The sequence below is a fragment of the Notothenia coriiceps genome, unplaced genomic scaffold (genome assembly GCF_000735185.1).
Source record: "Notothenia coriiceps isolate Sejong01 unplaced genomic scaffold, NC01 NC01_scaffold00036511, whole genome shotgun sequence".
NCBI classification, from domain to species: Eukaryota; Metazoa; Chordata; class Actinopteri; order Perciformes; family Nototheniidae; genus Notothenia; species Notothenia coriiceps.
The window spans coordinates 345299-365916 of record NW_011369212.1 but is presented as its reverse complement, the minus strand read 5'-3'; the positions used below and the strand labels follow the sequence as shown (position 1 = coordinate 365916).

General features: G+C 37.5%; 3 protein-coding genes across 3 annotated transcripts in view; 2 read left to right on the top strand and 1 right to left on the bottom strand.

Annotated features, from left to right (window-relative positions):
* The window catches only part of atg9b (autophagy related 9B), a 10753-nt gene extending 6190 nt beyond the window's left edge, over nt 1-4563 (bottom strand). Inside the window, exons 1-4 of the mRNA XM_010792575.1 lie at nt 3902-4563; nt 2862-2905; nt 2533-2597; nt 1706-1876 (exon numbers count right to left, since the gene is read on the bottom strand). Of these exons, the coding sequence (XP_010790877.1) occupies nt 1706-1876; nt 2533-2597; nt 2862-2905; nt 3902-4013 (392 nt within the window). The 5' untranslated portion in view covers nt 4014-4563. The remainder of the gene's footprint in view (nt 1-1705; nt 1877-2532; nt 2598-2861; nt 2906-3901) is intronic.
* A 275-nt stretch (nt 4564-4838) lies between these two features.
* Nucleotides 4839-11205, top strand: abcb8 (ATP-binding cassette, sub-family B (MDR/TAP), member 8). Its single transcript, XM_010792550.1, has 16 exons — nt 4839-5033; nt 5766-6096; nt 6225-6380; nt 6700-6794; nt 6941-7046; nt 7130-7291; nt 7534-7619; nt 7719-7816; nt 7908-8013; nt 8130-8163; nt 8283-8419; nt 8530-8624; nt 8708-8841; nt 9463-9610; nt 9691-9941; nt 10149-11205. The coding sequence occupies exons 1-16, from the start codon at nt 4930-4932 to the stop codon at nt 10230-10232; spliced, it is 2127 nt and encodes a 708-aa protein (XP_010790852.1). The 5' UTR covers nt 4839-4929; the 3' UTR covers nt 10233-11205.
* A 487-nt stretch (nt 11206-11692) lies between these two features.
* On the top strand, nt 11693-19105 carry cdk5 (cyclin dependent kinase 5). The gene is made up of 12 exons (XM_010792549.1): nt 11693-11875; nt 12179-12267; nt 12355-12422; nt 12560-12620; nt 12704-12760; nt 12968-13063; nt 13232-13306; nt 15475-15571; nt 15991-16060; nt 16202-16262; nt 16560-16640; nt 16891-19105. Exons 1-12 carry the CDS (start codon nt 11839-11841, stop codon nt 16975-16977), a joined length of 879 nt encoding a protein of 292 aa, XP_010790851.1. The 5' UTR covers nt 11693-11838; the 3' UTR covers nt 16978-19105.
* The last annotated feature ends 1513 nt before the right edge of the window (nt 19106-20618 follow it).

Here is a 20618-nt window from a genome sequence, read left to right as displayed (position 1 = left end):
TATTTTGGTTTCATCTGACCATATGACATTCTCCCAATCCTCTTCTGGATCATCTAAATGCTCTCTAGCAAACTTCAGACGGGCCTGGACATGTACTGGCTTAAGCAGGGGGACACGTCTGGCACTGCAGGATTTGAGTCCCTGGCGGCGTAGTGTGTTACTGATGGTAGCCTTTGTTACTTTGGTCCCAGCTCTCTGCAGGTCATTGACTAGGTCCCCCCGTGTGGTTCTGGGATTTTTGCTCACTGTTCTTGTGATCATTTTGACCCCACGGGTTGAGATCTTGCGTGGAGCCCCAGATCGAGGGAGATCATCAGTGGTCTTGTATGTCTTCCATTTTCTAATACTTGCTCCCACAGTTGATTTCTTCACACCAAGCTGCTTACCTATTGCAGATTCAGTCTTCCCAGCCTGGTGCAGGTCTACAATTTTGTTTCTGGTGTCCTTTGACAGCTCTTTGGTCTTGGCCCTAGTGGAGTTTGGAGTGTGACTGTTTGAGGTTGTGGACAGGTGTCTTTTATACTGATAACGAGTTCAAACAGGTTCCATTAATACAGTTAACAAGTGGAGGACAGAGGAGGCTCTTAAAGAAGAAGTTACAGGTCTGTGAGAGCCAGAAATCTTGTTTGTTTGTTATTGAACAAATACTTATTTTCCACCAGAATTTGCAAATAAATTCTTTAAAAATCAGACAATGTGATTTTCTGGATTTTTTTTCTCTCATTTTGTCTCTCATAGTTGAGGTATACCTAGGATGAAAATTACAGGCCTCTCTCATCTTTTTAAGTGGGAGAACTTGCACAATTGGTGGCTGACTAAATACTTTTTTGCCCCACTGTAACTGTCAGGGCAGGAGTGTTGTAACTCGAAGCTAGCAATCTCAGGTTCAAATAAACAACGACACTTAGAAAGAAAAACATTTCATAGAAAGCGAAGTCACAAATCAAATACCAAACGTAATTTTGTCAAACTTGGTGCTTTTTATAGACCGTTTAAGAACAACCTAATATGTAATGCTTTATTGTAATCTGCTATTACCACCGGCATTAAGAGCTTTTTTCAACATGAATGAATAACTTCAATATGTTTTCAGATGTCTTTACATAACACACAATATAACAAACAGTTTGTTCACATTAAAAAATAGTTTTCGATAGATTACTTTTTGGAGGAAACAGTGTAAGATAAAATTACTCAACTTATAACTGAGTAGTAGAAACGTAAAAACACTGTTTCTCCTAAGATCATTGCTTAGAGTGTCTACACTTAAAGAGGCATTTCCTCCCATTTCTCAATAAAAAAAGAGTTCTCGTGATTTTTGGGGGTTAAAAAATAAATCCAAGGGGAACGGTTTAAAAGGGTCCTGTCTTATGGATGTAACTGTACATTGCAGAAGCCACATCTGAACTACTCCAACAAAAATTAAGATTAGAAGTCTGATCCTTACTGAATTAAGCCAGACAAATGTAATCCCTCTAAAGGCCTGTCTCTAAAAGGGCTCTGATAATATCCAAACCCATGTCTGCTGGAGAACAAAGCAGCTAATCAAGCTGGCTCGAATGAGAGAACTGCCACATCCTTTAATGTGACTGTTTAGTCTTTTAGTTAATTCACCTTGACTTCTAACTCATTTCGCCCCCAAAGGAAGAAATACACTTTAAACTAATTATAAAGCACTGCAAAACACAGTGTTAAACATGATTACCTTTCAGTGCACTGCTCACTGGGGAGGATGGCGTCAGGAAGAGTGACCTTGTTCCTGTCCAAGGGGTTCTGGCCCTGCCCGGTGTGGTTGACCGCTCGATTGGCAAACAGGACGTCATACTCCACACAGTTGACAAGAAACGTCGTGAATATGACAACAAACAAAAACTGACTGTTAGGAAGAGATGAAACGGGAAAAAGAGATTAGGAATCGTACCTAATGACTGTAGAACAAACAAACAAACAAACAAGCAACCCAAAAGTAACAACCTTGGCAAAAGTAATAACCTTGGCAAAAGAGATTCATTTTATGAGCCATTACTGACTATTGTAACTAAGTACTGAGAAGTGATAAATGTAGGAGTGCAGATAAGACCGATCATTTGCAGTTCCGTTATTTAATATGTTTACAGGCTTTGTTTTGGTTATGAGAAAAGATTTCACAAACCAACGAGTTACTTAAAGTAAACCCTGTATATTTATTATTACACTCTTGTGACCTCAGCTACAAACTCAAGCAGTTTAAATAAGAGTCGAGTGCGTAAAAGTAGTAAAGTTAATAGTGAATAAAGCAATCACCAAGATGTAATAATAAGATGTTTTTGTTTGGTGTGAAGAATGTATTTAACATGAGCTTCTAAGTACAGCTGCTGTGGAAATCATCCGGCTGAACTTGTTCATGCTGAAGCCTGAGGCACAACATCAATCATTACCACTCACATAAACAGGGACTAAGTCGAACTGAAACTGAAAACCCAAACTAATGCTTCAAATTGAACACAGTATCTCATGATGAACTCTCAGCATTTTGTACTACTTGATACTTACATAAGTTCAAAGAACTCTGACAACATCATACAAGCGAAGCCATTCTTCTGATGGAAATGATAGATGTGGAAGGGAAGGTTAAGAAAAATGTGAAGTAACATGAGCTAATAACATAAAAGAAAGCATCTTGGACGCCAAGTTTAAGATGTAGGTTTGATAAATGTATTAGGAGAATATTAAACTGGGGAACATAGGACCCAGGCAACATAGATACACTCCCAAGTCAAGAAGTAAACATGTGTCAGCATGATGCAATGCCAGTGACACATGCAATGACAGAGCCCTTTGGAAAACCATATATTAAACAGAACTGTCATTAAAAAGGATATCCTTTTGAAGAAGTTATCCAGGTTCTTGATATGGTGCCATGAGTCTGTAACATAAATGAAAGCATTAGCAGTTTCACCCAGAAGTTGCATTTGTATTTGTTTTGTAATACAAATGTATTACAAGAATGTCACCATTTAAAATTATATACATTTCTACCAGAGAGGCAACAGAAGGCTTTTTTTCTAAAAATCAACAGAAGTATATAATAGGACAATGAAATGTTATTTCTTATTGACTAAATATTCACAAAAAAAGTGTTTAAAAAGCAAATAAGCTCACAGCTTGGGACTTCATATGTAGGATGCTATGCTATTGTTGGTAAATATATTGAGAGAGACATCAGTGTAAGGTTTTAAGTATATTAATGTTGTTATCTAATATGTCTGATGCTTGTCATGTGTTACTACACTGTTCAAAATGGGTTTTTAAATGGGTTGATTTTTGTAGACTGTAATGTATTTTGTACAGTGGTGTCAAGTAAGAGTTTTGATACTTTGTACTTCTACTCCACTACAAGTCAGGGATAAATCCTGTACGTTTGCTCTATTAATGATGTGAAATATAACCAACACTTAAATAAGGCTTTGTTATACCTGGGGTAACATTAACTAGCTACCATGCGGTATACAATTAAACCTAGCTGCACCTTTACCAGCTTTGATAACACTCTAATGCATTAATAATTATAATCAAAACAATGAATATTATTCTAAAATTGCCCAAACTACATTAAGAGCCCCTTTACTTTTGGTACTTTATTTTGATGCTAATACTTTTGTACTTTTACTTGAGTAACATTTTGAATGCAGGACTTTTACTTGTAATGATTATTCCTTCACTCTGGTACTTTTACTTTTAATAAGATACAGGATCCGAGTACTTCTCCCACCTCTGGTTTTGTGTGTATTTAAATGTGAATCCCAGGACGAATAACGTTAGCTGTGCGGGGATCGAATAATAAACTATGCAATTAATCTGAATAAGCAGTTAGTCATTTGTTCAAAGATAAGAAATATTTTAGATGTAATAACATGTTTACCTTTTAGGCCTTCGGGCACATGCACCAGTAAATCCTGCTCCTCCCCTGGTGGCGAGTCCTCCTCAAAGTCTTCAATTCTCTGATATTCCTGGTAAGCTTCAAAGTTGGCCATTGTTCTTCATATTCTTGAGCTTACCCCTAACTCAAAAGCTACTTATAGTAAACACAATATGATACGAATGTAGTCTTGTAACCTCAGCTACATTATGTTGCTAGCAGCTGAAGCAGTTCAAGTAATGGCAACGATAGCTAGCGACAGCGAGCCACTAGCTTGCTAATTTGCTACCCCGGCGGTCAACGCTTGTGTAACTACACGACCATGGTAACGAGAGAAATACTGAGTGGTAGTTAAGGGTCAAGTAAACGAATATTCAGCAGATATAAATGTTACTTATAGTCGTTTTAAGATAACAACCTAACTCCACTGTCTGCTGTCTGGCTAGCCTGTGAATGATTCAGCCCCTCATGCAGTCCATCGGTTTGTTTTGTTCCCGACTTCTAACTGCTGGTGTTGAAATCTTCTTTGAATTCAGTCCACTCTTCCCCAGAGCTCGTTTCATACACTGTGTTCAAATCACAACACGGTGCTGTCCAGTCAGTTGCGAGTTTCGTTAGCTGGTTTCCAAAAATACACCATCCAGTCAGTGAGTGTCCACTGTTTTTGTCTTTCACAAAACAAATGTCAACAAAACGCTATTGACGTCACTTCTGTTTCTCGGGACGTCATTTCCGGGTATGAGTTGTAGTTTTTTCGTGTTTTCCCGTATAAAGTCTGCTATTTTGTCGTGTCTCTGTTAAAAAATGTTGTCTAACTCGCTTTAAATCTTACACTTTGTTGTTTGATGTGAAATTAAGATTAAAATGTTCGCCATTTCGCAATATTCACATAGAATGAAGTCATCGGTAGCTGCAGAAATGCACTCTGGGTCATGGTCAACATGGCAGCCTCCATGGTGTCTGTGGATTACAGTAGAGCTTAAAGATCGTTTAAACTTTTCTGCTTGTTATCACTAAAATAAGCATAAATCATGTTTCAGATACTCTGCTGTAGAGCAAGCATCGCTGCTCCGGTGCGGTCATTGTCGTTACACCCTCGATGCAATAAGGGAGCAGATCTATGGAAAGTTTCACGGTAGGGTAATATAACCTGTAACGTTACTCGCGTAGTTGACAGTTGACCTGTGGCTGCTATACATTTATTAGTTAGTCATTACTGACGAGCGTGGCATACTTTCATTTTCTAGAGACAGTGCATGTTCATTTAGCTGCTTTACTCAAGTGTTCATATATTTATAGAAAGCTTCAGTGGGATGTATGACTGTATACGTTTGTTTTCAAGTACAGAATATGAATCAAGTTCAATGCATTAGTTACATTTGTCTTTTCAACTGTTAAAACAGACATGGATTAACGTCTTTGGGATTGACTTCTGTAAATATTTGGGCTCAATCAATCTTTTTCCAAAGAGAGAAATGACAAACAAATGCATGCTCCAGCTTCTCAAAAGTTGGGACTCACTATGTTCAATCTTTACAAAGTAAAACATGTACAAACTCAACAAACATTTGAGGATATAATCACAATACTCACAGGCCAATGTTTATGGAAATAATTATTCATCACTGTGATCATCATGTTCTTCTTAGTTTGATAACACTGTTGGATAGACAAATAGTGAATTAATGATTACTCATAGGGTTTTACATTAATAAATGATTATTGCAAGTTGCAGATATAATTCAGTTTCTTTAAATTGCTATTTCCTTAAAATATAGTATATAGACTTTATTACATTAGTCTTAAACTACTTTCAGTACAGGTTATTGAATGGCAAATTGTGTTAATAATATTTTTTGTTATCCAGATGGTACACATCTCTACGATCCCCAGCCTGCAGCTCCTCACAGCAGCCTGGAAATACTGTCACTCGTATTTGGGGCCTCACACAGAGAGCTATCCGCCAGTCCAGCACCCGAACGTCCAAACCCCCTGGAGTGGCCCTGAGGTTCATCCTGGGACCAGCAGTCCTCACTGTCTCTGCACGGCTGTTCTGCCATGTGGCTCACTGCGAGGCAGATGTGAATAACAACACTCCTCTGGAAGTTACGACCAAAACACCTGCACCAGAGTTCAAATGGCATATCTTTTGGGAGTTTGTGAAACCTCAGCTATTTCCTCTCATGGGTGCTGTTGTGGTACGCTCCAATCACTTATTTTAAATGCAATGTCAGTGTTTTTAAAATAAAGTGTGACGTGACATAAACTTTATATATGATCTTTCATTTACACTGATCACCTACAGTACAGTTTTTTTTTTTTTCAGCTTGCTTTTGCTGCAGCTATCTTGAATATTCAAATCCCTTTGATGCTTGGGAATCTGGTGAACGTTGTAGCACGTTATCTGAGAGAACAGACTGGGAATTATGTCCAAGAGATGAGAGGCCCTGCGCTGAAATTACTTGGACTGTATGGTATCCAAGTAAGTACACAACAAATCTGTCAATGCTCTAAACAGCTGCACACTTAACTATGCCAGTCCTTTGTGTGTTGTTGTTTTGGATTACATTATGAAGTGAAACTGTTGGTGTTTTGAATAATCCTAACCATTTGGTTTGGCTTTCAGATCAAAATGTTTTGAAACTGTACATCTTTTGTTAGATGCTTTGATGCTTGTTACCCTACCCTAACATGATCAGTTCAACTTACATTCACTGTGAAGACAATGTGCATGAAAACTCATAAATGTCACATCGGTAAATACACTGTTGCTCTGGCCATTAATTACCTTCTTTGTGCAGGGCCTGCTGACAAGTGGCTACATCATCCTGCTTTCAAGAGTGGGGGAGAGAGTGGCAGCAGACATGAGGAAGACCCTTTTTGCATCCTTATTGAGGTACATACCCTAGCAAAATAATACATGGATAAAAAAAGAGTCAATGGGCACCTGACAGGATGCTTTCATGTTGTGCTAATAGCCCTCTATGACGCTAACTTCCGGAGAAGCCTTGTAACTTTGCCTGTGTTGTTTTTTTGTCTCAGACAAGATGTGGCTTTCTTTGATGCCAATAAAACCGGGCTGCTGGTGAACCGTTTGACTTCTGACATTCAGGAGTTCAAGTCATCCTTCAAGTTGGTCATTTCTCAGGTATAAAGTGCTATATTTTATGTTGTAGAATAATATATATTCTTTACAGTTTAGGCTTCTAAATAATGTTTGCATATTTGCAGGGTCTTCGGAGTGTTACACAGACAGTTGGATGCTTCGTCTCTCTCTATATCATCTCCCCCAAACTCACAGGTATGACAGTGGTCGTCCTCCCCTGTCTGGTGGGAGCGGGGGCTATCTTCGGCTCATTCCTCCGCAAACTGTCCCGTTTGGCTCAAGAACAGGTGATGCCGAATGTAGTATTATAATTTTGCACAGAGTCTTTGTTTTGACTGGATAATGTCCCTTGTATACAGTTAGGTCTCATTGCCAAGTCACTAGAGGCTGAAATATTAGAACAGCCAAAAGTCAAACAGCCTACATATAAGCGTGCAGAACGGACCATCTAAAGACATTTATATACTTTTTTGCAATTTAAATAATAAGTTTAGAATAACTGTTTCTTATAACTTTTTGCTTGATCTAGGTGGCAAAAGCAACAGGAGTGGCAGATGAGGCCCTTGGCAATGTGCGGACAGTGAAAGCTTTTGCGATGGAGGAGCGGGAGCTCCAGTAAGTGAGAGTTTATTTGATATACTTACAGTCATAGTAGTTTTAGAGACACAATGTGATGTATGTTAGAAATAATATGTACGTGTCTTTATTCCCCAGGCTATATGCGTATGAAGTTGACAAGTCATGTGAAATGAATGAAGATCTTGGTTCTGGAATTGCAGTTTTCCAAGGAATTTCAAACATTGCCCTTAACTGTGAGTGTATATTTGACTATGTTAACTGTTAAATCCATTGTTGAACAGATCCATTACAGTCATGTTTTTGTACTGTGTGCCGTTATTGCAGGCATTGTCCTGGGAACCATTTTTGCCGGAGGGACTTTAATTTCTAGCAATGAAATGTCCCCTGGAGACCTCATGTCTTTCCTGGTTGCCTCACAGACTGTTCAGAGGTAAAAATACATCCTGCTCTACAATGGTTGCTCTTTTTTTCCAATCTATCTTTTAAATAAAATGTATCGTTTAAAATGTAGCAGATGTTAGATTGCTGTATACTTTTTCTACTCAGGTCGTTGGCTGGTATCTCTATCCTTTTTGGACAGGTGAGTAAAAGTTATTGGCAAGTATAGAACATTTCTTATCTTAAATGTATCATTATATTATGTATGCAACATCTGATAAACCAAAACCAGTGATAAACCAAGCTGTCAATCTGCAACAGATGGTGAGGGGATTAAGCTCTGGGGCCCGAGTCTTTGAATACCTGTCTCTGGTGCCCACCATCCCTTTGTCTGGAGGAGGACGCATCCCATACCCTTCTCTGACAGGAAGAGTAGATTTCATTAACATTTCATTCAGGTTGGAACCGCATCTTAATGGAAGTAGATTTCAAGGCAATTCAAGATAATAAGCTCACATAAATATCAGCTGATACTATCTATACTTTTATTTTATTTGTATATTTATAGCTATCCAACGAGACCCGGCCAACAGGTCCTGTCAAAGTTCAGCCTAACGCTGCCACCTGGTAAAACTGTTGCCATTGTTGGAGAATCTGGAGGAGGTAAAATCCTATTTAATAATTGTGAAAGTGTGACACGCAAACAATGTGAGCCTTGAAATTATTAACCAAATACTTACTTTTAGGAAAGTCCACTGTGGCGTCTTTGCTGGAGCGTTTCTATGACCCGACCAGCGGTGTAGTCATGGTGGACGGACTTGACATCCGAACACTCGATCTGACCTGGCTCAGGGGACAAGTCATTGGATTTATCAATCAGGTAAAGATTGTTCATCAATATTGCTTGACTTTTTATTATTGATTCAGTTTAATACAATTATTATTATACATTATATATTTGAAGCAGTCCAGTTATCGGCGTATCTTCAAGGGAAAAATTGCTTTCATTGATTTAACAAGCATCTCCACGGAGCATCACACTCCGAAACAGTACGTGGTTGTATGCACCTTTTAGAGACATTTGCAATCTGCCAATGTACACAGAGGAGAAGAAAAACAAGCACAGCAATCTGACTGTTGAGCCAAACATGCTGTCACCTGGGATGGACTGTTTTCACAGTTTCAGAGGAAGACAACAGTTTAGTGTTTTGATGTATTTTACTAGAAAAAATAAATGAACATTTGGAGAGTGAGAACTGTTCTGTTTTTTGTGTTAGCAATAGCGATTTTAGCGGTTTAATTTGTTAAGTTCAGAGCTTTGGAATATTGAATCATCCATCTTTGCTCAATACATCTTCATAAGGTTTAGAGTTCCCCCAGCTGTGCAGAAACAATACATGTTTTTGAAATGATTGGTTTGGTTATAAGAAGCATGTAATTATTGGTTGGCTGGAAATCCATAATTTGCAATGCTATTATCTTCCACCCTGTGTCTTTGCAGGAGCCAGTTTTGTTCGGATCATCTATCATGGACAACATCCGCTTTGGGAAGCCTGAAGCCACTGATGCTGAAGTCATTAACGCAGCCAAGCAAGCCAATGCTCACGGCTTCATTACAGGTTTCCCAGACGGCTATAGCACTTTGGTTGGTACGTGCTTTCATGTAGGCACACTAAATACTAAAATTTGTTTGCCATTTAAATACTAAGCTCTAGATTTCCTTACCTAGGGGAGAGAGGGGCAACCCTATCAGGTGGCCAGAAACAGCGAATTGCTATCGCCCGCGCCTTGATCAAGAACCCCTGCATCCTGGTGCTGGATGAAGCCACCAGCGCTCTGGATGCTGAGTCAGAGCGGGTGGTGCAGGAGGCTCTGGACAGAGCTACAACTGGGCGTACCGTGCTCATCATCGCCCACCGGCTGAGCACCATAAAAGGGGCAGACCTCATCTGTGTCATGAGCAACGGCCGCATTGTGGAGGTGAGGAAGCAGACTTTTCAAATAAATGAATATGATTTTATCTTCTGTTAAGGCTTATTTATTGGAATCCCTTGAAAGTTTAAAGGGAGTTCACTTGGTTCTAAGTTGAGTTACGTTCATGTATATACTTGTTGCTTCCATCTCAAAGTACTTAGTGTGTAATATAAGTTTTAATTATAACTTACAGTTTTTTTGCTGTCTTTTAAGGCTGGTTCTCACTTGGAATTGCTGGCCAAAGGAGGACTTTATTCCGATCTGATCCGCAGGCAAAGACCGGAGGGGAAAAAATGAATACACAACAATTTGTTTACTGTAGATCTACACTGAGTAATTTATGTAATTTTTTAAATGAAACTCATAGTGAAGCATGCTTGAACAGATGAATTATGTAAAACATGTAATGTATATCTACCAGATCGCTGTCTAGTTTTACAACAAAAATCTCAAATGTACTGTATGTATGTACAGTAAATGTATAAGCGGACCAACTCAATGAGCCTGTGATGATTACCAAACTACACTACTGTACAGACACTAATTTAAATGGATTTTCATATCACTGTTTTCTCTTATTCTGTATAGAATGATCAAGTATAGTTAGGAAAGGAACAAAAGTATTAAACATGTTTTATTGAGAAAATACTGCACTGTATGTTATTTTGTATGGATCATGGCACCAATTTAACCTCCCTTTTTAAAGCTGGAATCTACCATTGTAAATACAGTTTTACTAACTTATTCAGTGAAATACTTTGAGTAAACAGCCACCTTTAAAATCATACCAAGAGATGGTTCCTTTCCAATGTGATGCATTCTTTTATACATCCCTTGTGTGCCTGTACACTGTGCGCTGACACAAAGTATTGCCCACTGACACTGATTAATATAAGCAATCACTATTCCTTAATTGGATTATTGTGTAATTTGCAAGTGAAATCCAACATTTCTATCCCATTTACAATGGTGTTTACATTATTTAACAGACAAATGAGGCTATTTGTAATTGATAATTAAAAGTAACATATTAGCCTAACAGCTCCCAGTAGAATCTATATGCTGCTTCAGATTAGATTGCAAAGATTCAATTTAAGTTCAGGAAACTCAAGGTATCACATATAGTATAAACATCCTTCACAGTTGTCTTTGACTAAATTATGTGGGAACATTTGAACAAATTGAGAATGTGTTCCATGGAAGTGCAGTGTGAACTACAGTAGTTAACGCTCTGTGTTTTATACAAATATTAAACAAAGATGTGTAACATGTTTTGTGTAACAGTTCTAATGATCATAATGCACATTACAAAACAATAGAAAAGAGATGATGGTGATTAATAGATGAAACTGAAGTATGAACATTAGTGTGTGTGTATAGGTATGTATGTTTCAGTCTTCACTGTATATATATATAGATATATATAGATAATATATATAGGCCTACATGTTCTTTATGGTTATTTCATGCACCATACATTTATCGAGAATTGTACAGAATAATGTAAAAAAAAGGTTGAATAAGCTCCAGCTATGGTTCGTCACAATTTCAAACGTAATGACTATATTATTAGTAATTTGTTTAAGTGTGAATTAAATAAGTTGCAACAAACAGACAAAGTGTGCCATACAAATAAACACCAACGGAATAGTGCCGCCTGCTTCTAAGATGTTTCTGCATCGAGCAATGTTTTTGGAGTCTTTGGTCTGGTTTTTCTGTGGGCTGCGATGCATCTTTTGGCCTCTAGAGGACCAACAACACAAGCCCGGCTTTAGAGACCAGGAGCAGCAACTGCATGTAGCTTTAAGCTAACGCTAGCTATAACAACAATATTTACCCCTATTAGGGGCTTTTATCCGTCACTGGTTTGCTATCATTGTCAAGGTTGGCTTACTGGCCAAACATGCAGAAATATGAGAAGCTTGAAAAAATCGGAGAGGGTAAGTTTTCATACCCTTTTTATTGAGTAATATTAGCTAGCCTGGTTGGCTAACCTAGCAATATTGTAGATGCTTTTCTAGGTAACGTTAGCTAGAGACTCTGCTACGTGTCTACAGTAAATAGGCTTCCTTGCTAACCCTATACTAAGCTGTGTGTAGTTTTTTAAAAGGCTATTCGAGATAGCATTTCTGCCTGTCAGCTTTTTTACGATACTAACAAGAGCTAACACTAGTAGGTACCTAGCTAGCAATGCCATTCATAAATACGATGCCTGATTTAACTCGTCGTTATCTGCTCTACAGGTACGTATGGAACAGTTTTTAAGGCTAAAAACAGAGAAACCCACGAAATCGTGGCTTTGAAAAGGGTCAGGTTGGACGACGACGACGAGGTACGTTTTCAGAATAACATCATATTCATTTTAGTATATGCTAGCAAGCAGGCTAGTGCTAATCACACTGGGTGTCATTTCTTTCAGGGGGTGCCAAGTTCTGCTCTGAGGGAAATCTGTCTGCTGAAGGAACTTAAGCATAAAAACATTGTCAGGTCAGTCTGCTGTTTAACCTGTTTCTATTTGTGAGTGACAGAACATAATTCACTGTTCGTCAGATAAGTAAACATGCAGCTTGCATTTAACCCTGATGTCAACAACCATCTACTTAAATCTGTTCTGTCCTCTGCAGACTACATGATGTGTTGCACAGTGACAAGAAGTTAACCTTGGTTTTTGAATATTGTGATCAGGTGAGATATCCATCCCAAACAATGCAATGCAATGTTTTTATCTGCACCTTCCAATGCTAATGTGTGTCTCTTATCAACTGCAGGATTTGAAGAAGTATTTTGACAGCTGCAATGGGGATCTAGATCCTGAAACTGTGAAGGTAAAACATACAAATCCTGGATAGTCCAGTCTTAGAAGATGGTGTATCCCCAAGTACAGCATGCTGCTTCAATGAATACTATAATAACAGTTTGCAGATAATAACATCATATTTTCCCTCTGATTATCACCATTATCACCTGGGGTATACGTGTTATTAACTGCTTCAACTTTGTTTTGTCTCTAAACGTGTCTCTCTCTGATGCAGTCATTCATGTACCAGCTGTTGAAAGGCCTCGCCTTCTGTCACAGTCGAAACGTTCTTCATCGAGATCTGAAGCCGCAGAATCTCCTCATAAACAGAGTGAGTGTTCAGCTGCTTTTGGACTTTGACTTAAAGGCTGATCTAACCACGAAAACCTGAAATCAGTAACAGCAGCATGTCTGAAATGTAAAGCTAAATCTGATGCACTGCACATAGTTTTTTAGTCTGTGTTAATATTATCTTGGTTACGTGTGTCTCTGTCTACAGAATGGGGAGTTGAAGCTGGCTGACTTTGGGTTGGCTCGAGCCTTTGGCATTCCTGTGAGGTGTTACTCAGCCGAGGTACGTTGTACTTTATTTTATGCTAGAACTGATTGCATTGACTTGTGGACAAATTGAATCCTGACCTATTGCTTGCCATTGAGAGATTTGGAATTGGGTGCTAACTAATGACACAAGGAGGTGTATGCCCTTAATTCAGACTTTTACAAAAGGTGTATTACATCTGACAAGGTAACATGCACAAATGTCCTTCTTTCTGATGCTATATTGTTTTTACCTAACTTAGTAGACAGTCCCTACATATTTGTGTGGCATTTTGAATTGGGTATTGAGACAAAAGGCTTTATGTATTATCTCTCAGTCCTCAGGTTCGTCTTTATGTTCTTCAGTACAGTGAAACATGATAGACAGTGTCTGATCAATACATTGAAAGCTTTCAGGCTTTGCAGGACTGAATGACATGACAGAAAAATCAATATCTTCGTGTGAAAGGTAATTTCAAAATATGGCATAGCAGTGACCTCCAACTAGCAAACTGCTCCAACAATGGCAGATGCATGGCCTCTTCTACAAAGTTCCTTTGTTATCTGATTAAAGTCCTGTTATTCGTGTGAACAGTCGATGACCTCAGTTTCTCGGAGGTCCTGACGTTAAGCCCTTAATACATGATATGGGAGAGAGACGAACACACAGCAGCCGGTGGTTTAAATGGTGTTGTGATTTTTGTTTTGTTGCTATCAGAGATGTGACAGGCACGTTTCAGACTCAGGTTCAGTGGATTTGGTTGGCTGACCTAAAGGCCCGGCACACCAACCTCAAGAGGGGGCACTTGACCCGGGGTGACTGCTTCTGATCTGGAAATGTAATAAACAGAAAACCTAGAGGGGAACAGAGTTTGAAGCTTTGCAATTTTGAAGTACGGTCATTTTAAAAGGTCATTTCATTTCAGATGATGTGTTACCCTGAGACTCTTTCAGCAAGAAGACATGGATGGTCCTACAGATATTTAAAACTACATGGATGGATACCGTTAATTAAATACAGTTTACTGAAGTTCCTATAATGACAGTATAAGTATTTTGTTAAATGTATCAGCATCATTCCCTCACAAGTCGAAGGTTTCATCGTGGAGTTCACCTGGGTTCTTACTTTTTTATATTGCAACAATTAAACAACGTGAAGCCGTTAAAGAGTTATTAATCAGGTGCATAATCGTTTTTTTTAATGCTAAAGAAAGACGTGAAGTTTTCCACAAAAACCAACCAGATTTTATGATGGCTTTGATTCAAATTGCTCTAAGTTGTTACACAAAGACTAAGAAAGACAGCTGCTTCATTTATTATTCTTTGTGCTTCACTTTTTTAATATGCAAACGGTGGGGACTCCATATGTGACGTTTTCAAATTACCAGGGTTCCTACGGTCATTAAAAACCTGGAAAAGTCATGGAAATTCAAAATGCAAATTCCAGTATTTCCAATATTTTTCCCAAAGTTTTGGAAAAGTCATGGAAATGTAACCAAAGTTGCATCAAATATAATTTATATTTTATCTAATCGCCGAAATAGTAATACTATAACGATAATAAATACTGTATCGTATAGTAATGAAACGTAAAATGGCATTTAACTGTCGAGGTATTTTGCTGGTGAGAGATTTTTACAATCATGCCCTAGTCTAGTCTACAGTGGCTTTAGTCTGTTGGAGCTATTAAGCCTACTATTTGATTTGTTTTAGATAGGCACAAGCACAACATGTTTCATATGCAGACCTTATTTTCCAGCTTACCATGTTAAATTAAAAAAATGTCAGTGGTACCGCTGATAAAGAGTAATTTTTTTGGGCATGGAAAATTAGGTAAAGGTCATGAAAAAGTGTATGAACCCTGAATTACGTAGAGGCTTGAAGTACAGCTATTTTATTCAAAATTCAAAGATTTGCAGATTTATACAGATAATTATTTCTCTGTCAAAATCCCGGACAAAATATAATTCATGTTCCTGTAGCATGCTGAAAATAAGCATCGACACATGAGAAAAAACAGCTTGTAGAAATTGAAGACGTTTTAAGGGGAAACAGATTAAGTCTTCGTGAGAGTGAAACAAATCCCACTCTTTCTGAAATCAGAGAACGGTCTCTACACTGAATGCCTGAACGCTTGTGTTGACACCAGTTGTGATGATTGGAGCTAATTCACTTCTAACACTTCTCTCTGTGGTTTATACGTAGGTGGTGACTTTGTGGTACCGGCCTCCTGATGTGCTCTTTGGTGCTAAACTTTATTCTACCTCAATTGACATGTGGTCTGCAGGATGCATATTTGCAGGTTTGTTTGTAATTGTTGACATTAATAAGAATATATGTTACTCTATTCTTGTTTTTTACTAACTTTGTTCTGTATGTAGGGTACACAATTAGCAACATTTACCAGCCATTTGTAAAGTGTCTAGTAGATTTTCATCACTTACCAGCCACAAATCAATTGTAACCTATGAGTGGCTGGTAAAATATGAACATTCACTAGATCACTACCCATAACTACCATTTTTAAACTGTTTGAGTGACTAGCTTAATGGTAATCGTAAATACAAAAATCATAGCTCATTAATATAAGTTTAGGGCGCTTTGGTTCAAATTTGCTTGCTCTGTCGTGCCTCACTTTTTAAGAATCAAAGTCGGGTATATGTAACCGAAATATATAATAAATGTTAATCATGTTTCCTTTTGATTTCACGTCCTTTTCAGAGCTGGCTAATGCTGGAAGGCCATTATTCCCCGGAAACGATGTGGACGACCAGTTGAAAAGAATCTTCAGATATCCTTTTTTTTCTGCTTTCTTCTGCTTTTGCAGTTTGCTATTTGGAACTCTTTAACCTACTATATGATGAATGATTTACAAACAGTAAGTCTTTACAGGCTGGGCACACAACAAAGTTTTTCTTTAACCACTCGGTACGTTGTTGGGTACACCAACTGAAGAACAGTGGCAGACAATGACGAAACTCCCCGATTACAAGGTAACTTATTAATACCTTTTATTTGATCTGACCCACAGTGGAGGCAGTGTACGATATGAGTTACTGAAATTCAGAATCAGAATCAGAATACCTTTATTAGTCCCACAGAGGGGAAATTTGCTGTGTTACAGCAGGAAAGAGCCAGCTTAGTGTTGCATATCTGAAATGCGTTAAAAAAGTACTAAGTTATAATATAATAAACAAACAACACAACAATATGCTATAAAAGTACTAAGTTATAATATAATAAACAATATGCTAAAAAAAGATTTAAAAAAATGGTCTTTCTACCTGCAGCCATATCCCATGTATCCGGCTACCACCTCGCTGGTGAATGTGGTGCCCAAACTCAGTAGCACAGGACGGGATCTACTCCAGGTACTTTCATATTCAACTTGCCTGCTTCTATTTAAATATCATAATACATTAGCACAACTGTCAATAGCTGAAGTTATGACTTTTATACACAGTTATAAACAATAAAAAAACATATGTATTGTTTATAACCATGCCTATAAGTCATAACTTCAGCTAACCAATCCACCAATTGTTGCTAATATAGAGTTGTGCTTGCCATAAATTCTACATTTCTGTCCACTTATTAATGTTTCCTTTTATCTCCATCCAGAACCTGCTAAAATGTAACCCTGTCCAGAGGATTTCTGCAGAGGAGGCCTTGCAGCACCCGTACTTTGCTGATTTCTGCCCACCCTAAAAGCTAAACGGCCCCTCGCTGAACCTCAGCCGCCAGAATCAATCATCCTTCATTCTGCTCGGTCATTAGGACCAACAGGGCCAATCCCTCTCCGGTCTCTAACACTCCCCTGCATTTCATTCTGTTGTGCCTCTGGAACGACGGCCTGGTGGCTCAGCAAGGATTAAGGTTGTTTTAAATTGCAAACCTGTTTAATTTGTTACATAAATGCCTCCCAGTAAATTAGCGCTAATGTGGCAGGATGCACTATGTTGCATTAAATACTTTTTATAACTGTGGAAATGCTTTAGAACAAAACGCCCCTCCGCTCCAAAAGACCGATACAATTAACATGCTGTTTATTTCTGACTTTTAACAAGTTGTTTTGGTAAATTAATTCAGATTTTAATTTAAAAGTGCTGACGCATTAGTTGACCAAACAGCCTCTCTGAGATGTGCCATTGCAAACTAAACTTTTTCTCAATGATCTAAAAATATTTCTTTGGCATTTCTATCCTGCAGTGACTTTTTGTATTAGCCGCAATATAAAGGCTGGTGCTGGCATATCGGTAAAAGTTGAAATCTGCTGAAGTATTGGCTCTAGTAAAGAACACAGATCCTGGGGCTGCTAAATGCTACTTTTTCCAATAACAAAGGAGAGATTCATTTGAAAATGATGAACGCTTAAGTCAATGTTTTTAAGGATTGTATGTTATTTTTGTTTCACTTTCATTTACACGTCTGTAATTCCAAAATTATTTCCAAGAAATGTTTCTTGTTTGAAATACTGTATGTGATTTGGTACTAATTTAATGCTATGAAAAAAAAACTTTAATTAAACCTGAGAATTATTTTATATAATTATTCACTTATGGTGTACACTCATTCGCCTACATGGACTAAATAGAATTTTTTTCTTTACAGACATTTCAAAATGTTGCATGTTTGCTTCGTAGGTAACATAAGCTATTAATTAGAAATGATTAATCAGGGCTGTGCCATTAAACACATCTCTATTTTCTTTTTAGTTAGTACCAAAAACATACTTATTTCCTGGAAACTTCCTATGAAATGATTAGGAAATAACAAACCTGTATGATACAGTGTTATATATATTTTTACTTTTCAGACAGTAATTCGGAGGTTTCATACCAACAGTACATTTCGTCGTCCCACTACCTAGTTACAAGATTGTATAATAGCATGGAAAGCTAATTTATTATTTTATCTTTCTCAGGCTTTTTATTTCCCCTTTTGTATTTCTTTTTCTGTGCACTTTGTAAGTTTCATTTGAAATTGTTTAGTATATATAAATATTATTAAATATGTTGAACACTGACAGCCAGGATTATAGCCGGTTATCAATAAAAGGGCCAATATACATCATTTCATGATAATGACTAGTGGACCATTAGTGACACGTTAACTTTTTTACATCATAATTATACTAACATCTTTTAGCTCTTCTGAAATGCTTCTGTAGTTAAATTAGAGAATCCAGGTAATCCATTGATAATCTGTGTTTTCATATAATGATTGTTTTGCACCATTAGCTGTTTCTGGTTATTCATTGTATCAACATGGTTTAACAGCTTGCAGTGTTATTTTACTCCAGATCGTTACAGCGCTACTTATCCCATAAATACGCCTACATAATGATTTTGTTTGAAGTAGCTGTTCTAATAGGGAAATGACTTATTTCTATTTTGCTGATGTAAGAAGATAATGGATGCATGTATTTATTAATGATGGAATGTCTGCTCATTTGTTTTGCATTCGTTACAAGAGGTAGCACAAGTTCATTTGGTACAGAAACTCCTTCATATTGATTCAATGTAACTCAGATCTTTAGTCAGCTCTTTTAGGATTTAAAGGTTGTGTGTGTGTGTGTGTGTGTATTAAGTTATAATGAAAGAAAACAAAAGCATTTCCTCTCAGTATTTCATTCTTTAGTGATAACAAACTGCTTCAGAGTTACTTTGTACAGCCTCTATTTAAGATTTGAATGAAGAGGTGGTTTTGCACTTTGCTAGTATCTTTCTTTGTGTTGGTCGAAACCCATGAGACTAATGTCATTGATTATTTGATGTATATGTCAGACAATAAGACGATTCAGTAAACTGGATATAAATACATGTTTGCTTTTAAAGGTCCCCTATTATACTCTTTTTAAACAATATATTATAGGTCTCAGATATATACAAAACATGTCTCGGAAGTGTTTGGCTTGAAATACCAAACAGATCATTCATTGTCGCATCCCATAAACCCCTCTGTTTCAGCCCTGTTAAAAGTGCTGATTCTGTGTCTGTAGCTTTAAATGCTAATGAGCTGCTGCTGGCCACGCCCCTCTGCAAAGTGATTGGTTTAAAAAACATCATGGTGCTCTAGGAGGAGATTCAGGAGATAAGGTGGGCGGGTGTTACCTTGGTTGGTTATTGGCTAATGGTTACACAACCCAAAATATCATGACATCATAAACTAGCCAAAATCTGATTGGCTCATTTGCAGACAGGTTTTATATAACTGAATCAAGACAAAAAGAGAGGGGGTCTTTTTTCCTGAAATGTTCCGAATCTCTTTACACATAGGGGGGGGAATATTTATGTATAAAAGACATGAACAAGTGGATTTTGCTAAATAGGTGACCTTTAAGAACAAAAGTTCATTCTTGACTTTGGAAACGGTAGCTGCCAAAATAATATCGCCGCAAGGTCCATCCGTTCAACAGCTGTTATTGAGTGTTGGATTGTATCCATGAAAACTGAGAAAAATCAGTCTGCCGGGAAACAGCCGCTAAACAGACCTTGTATTGAGATCTATTTTGTAAAAGATTGCTTGTTATTTCAAAATGATTTACACAGTTTGCTTTTTATATGGTCACATTGACTACTTCTGCATTTTGGAAACATCTTGATAATACTATGTGATAAAAAATAACCCAGTAGATGGCATCTAAAGTGCTTTTTGTCATAATTGTGTAGCTACAGTGCAAATCAGGCTAGGCTACAACAAGGTTTGATACAACTAGATATCAACTTTGAAGCTCTTGACATCGTTTAATTCAAAACATTTTTCTCAATATCATGAAATTAACGTGTTATAAATACAAAAAAAAAAAGTGGAAGTACTCCGATATTTTACTTTAGTAAAAGCAGAAATACTAGAGTGTAAAAGTTGTGTGATACAAGTGAAAGTCCTGCGTGCAAAATCTTACTTAAGTAAAAGTATAAAAGTATTGGCATCAAAAGCCAATACGTACCAAAAGTAAAAGTACTTAATGTCCCATTTCAGAATCATATACTAAAGGCTGGAATATGATTAATTCTGCATTAATGTGTTCATCACAGCTGATAAATGTGGAGCTAATTGTATTACTTTACTGCTGGATATCTGAACCTATTATATATCCTAACTATAAGTAGGAGTTTTAGTAATAGTGAAACACCAGCTTATATGTACCATCAGGACGTTTTGCCTGGCAACAAGTCAAAAACCCACCAACTGTCTTTAGATACTTTTTTAAATGTTGCACAATTCTGATTGGTGCATAGATATCTATTAGCCAGCATCCAACTACAGCTCAGGAAAAGGAAAACAAATCTCATCAAGCTGTTCTTATACTGCATACATAAACCTAAAAATGAGCTGGCCGCATCGCC

What these genes read in the sequence shown, in the direction of transcription:
- abcb8 (XM_010792550.1), top strand. Translation starts at nt 4,930, where the DNA reads ATGTTTCAGATACTCTGCTGTAGAGCAAGCATCGCTGCTCCGGTGCGG. An exon ending in TTGGACTGTATGGTATCCAA is followed by an intron (nt 6,381 to 6,699) that starts GTAAGTACACAA and finishes TTCTTTGTGCAG; the next exon opens with GGCCTGCTGACAAGTGGCTA. An exon ending in ATGGAGGAGCGGGAGCTCCA is followed by an intron (nt 7,620 to 7,718) that starts GTAAGTGAGAGT and finishes TTTATTCCCCAG; the next exon opens with GCTATATGCGTATGAAGTTG.
- cdk5 (XM_010792549.1), top strand. Translation starts at nt 11,839, where the DNA reads ATGCAGAAATATGAGAAGCTTGAAAAAATCGGAGAGG. An exon ending in GGTTGGACGACGACGACGAG is followed by an intron (nt 12,268 to 12,354) that starts GTACGTTTTCAG and finishes CATTTCTTTCAG; the next exon opens with GGGGTGCCAAGTTCTGCTCT. An exon ending in CGAAACTCCCCGATTACAAG is followed by an intron (nt 16,263 to 16,559) that starts GTAACTTATTAA and finishes TTCTACCTGCAG; the next exon opens with CCATATCCCATGTATCCGGC.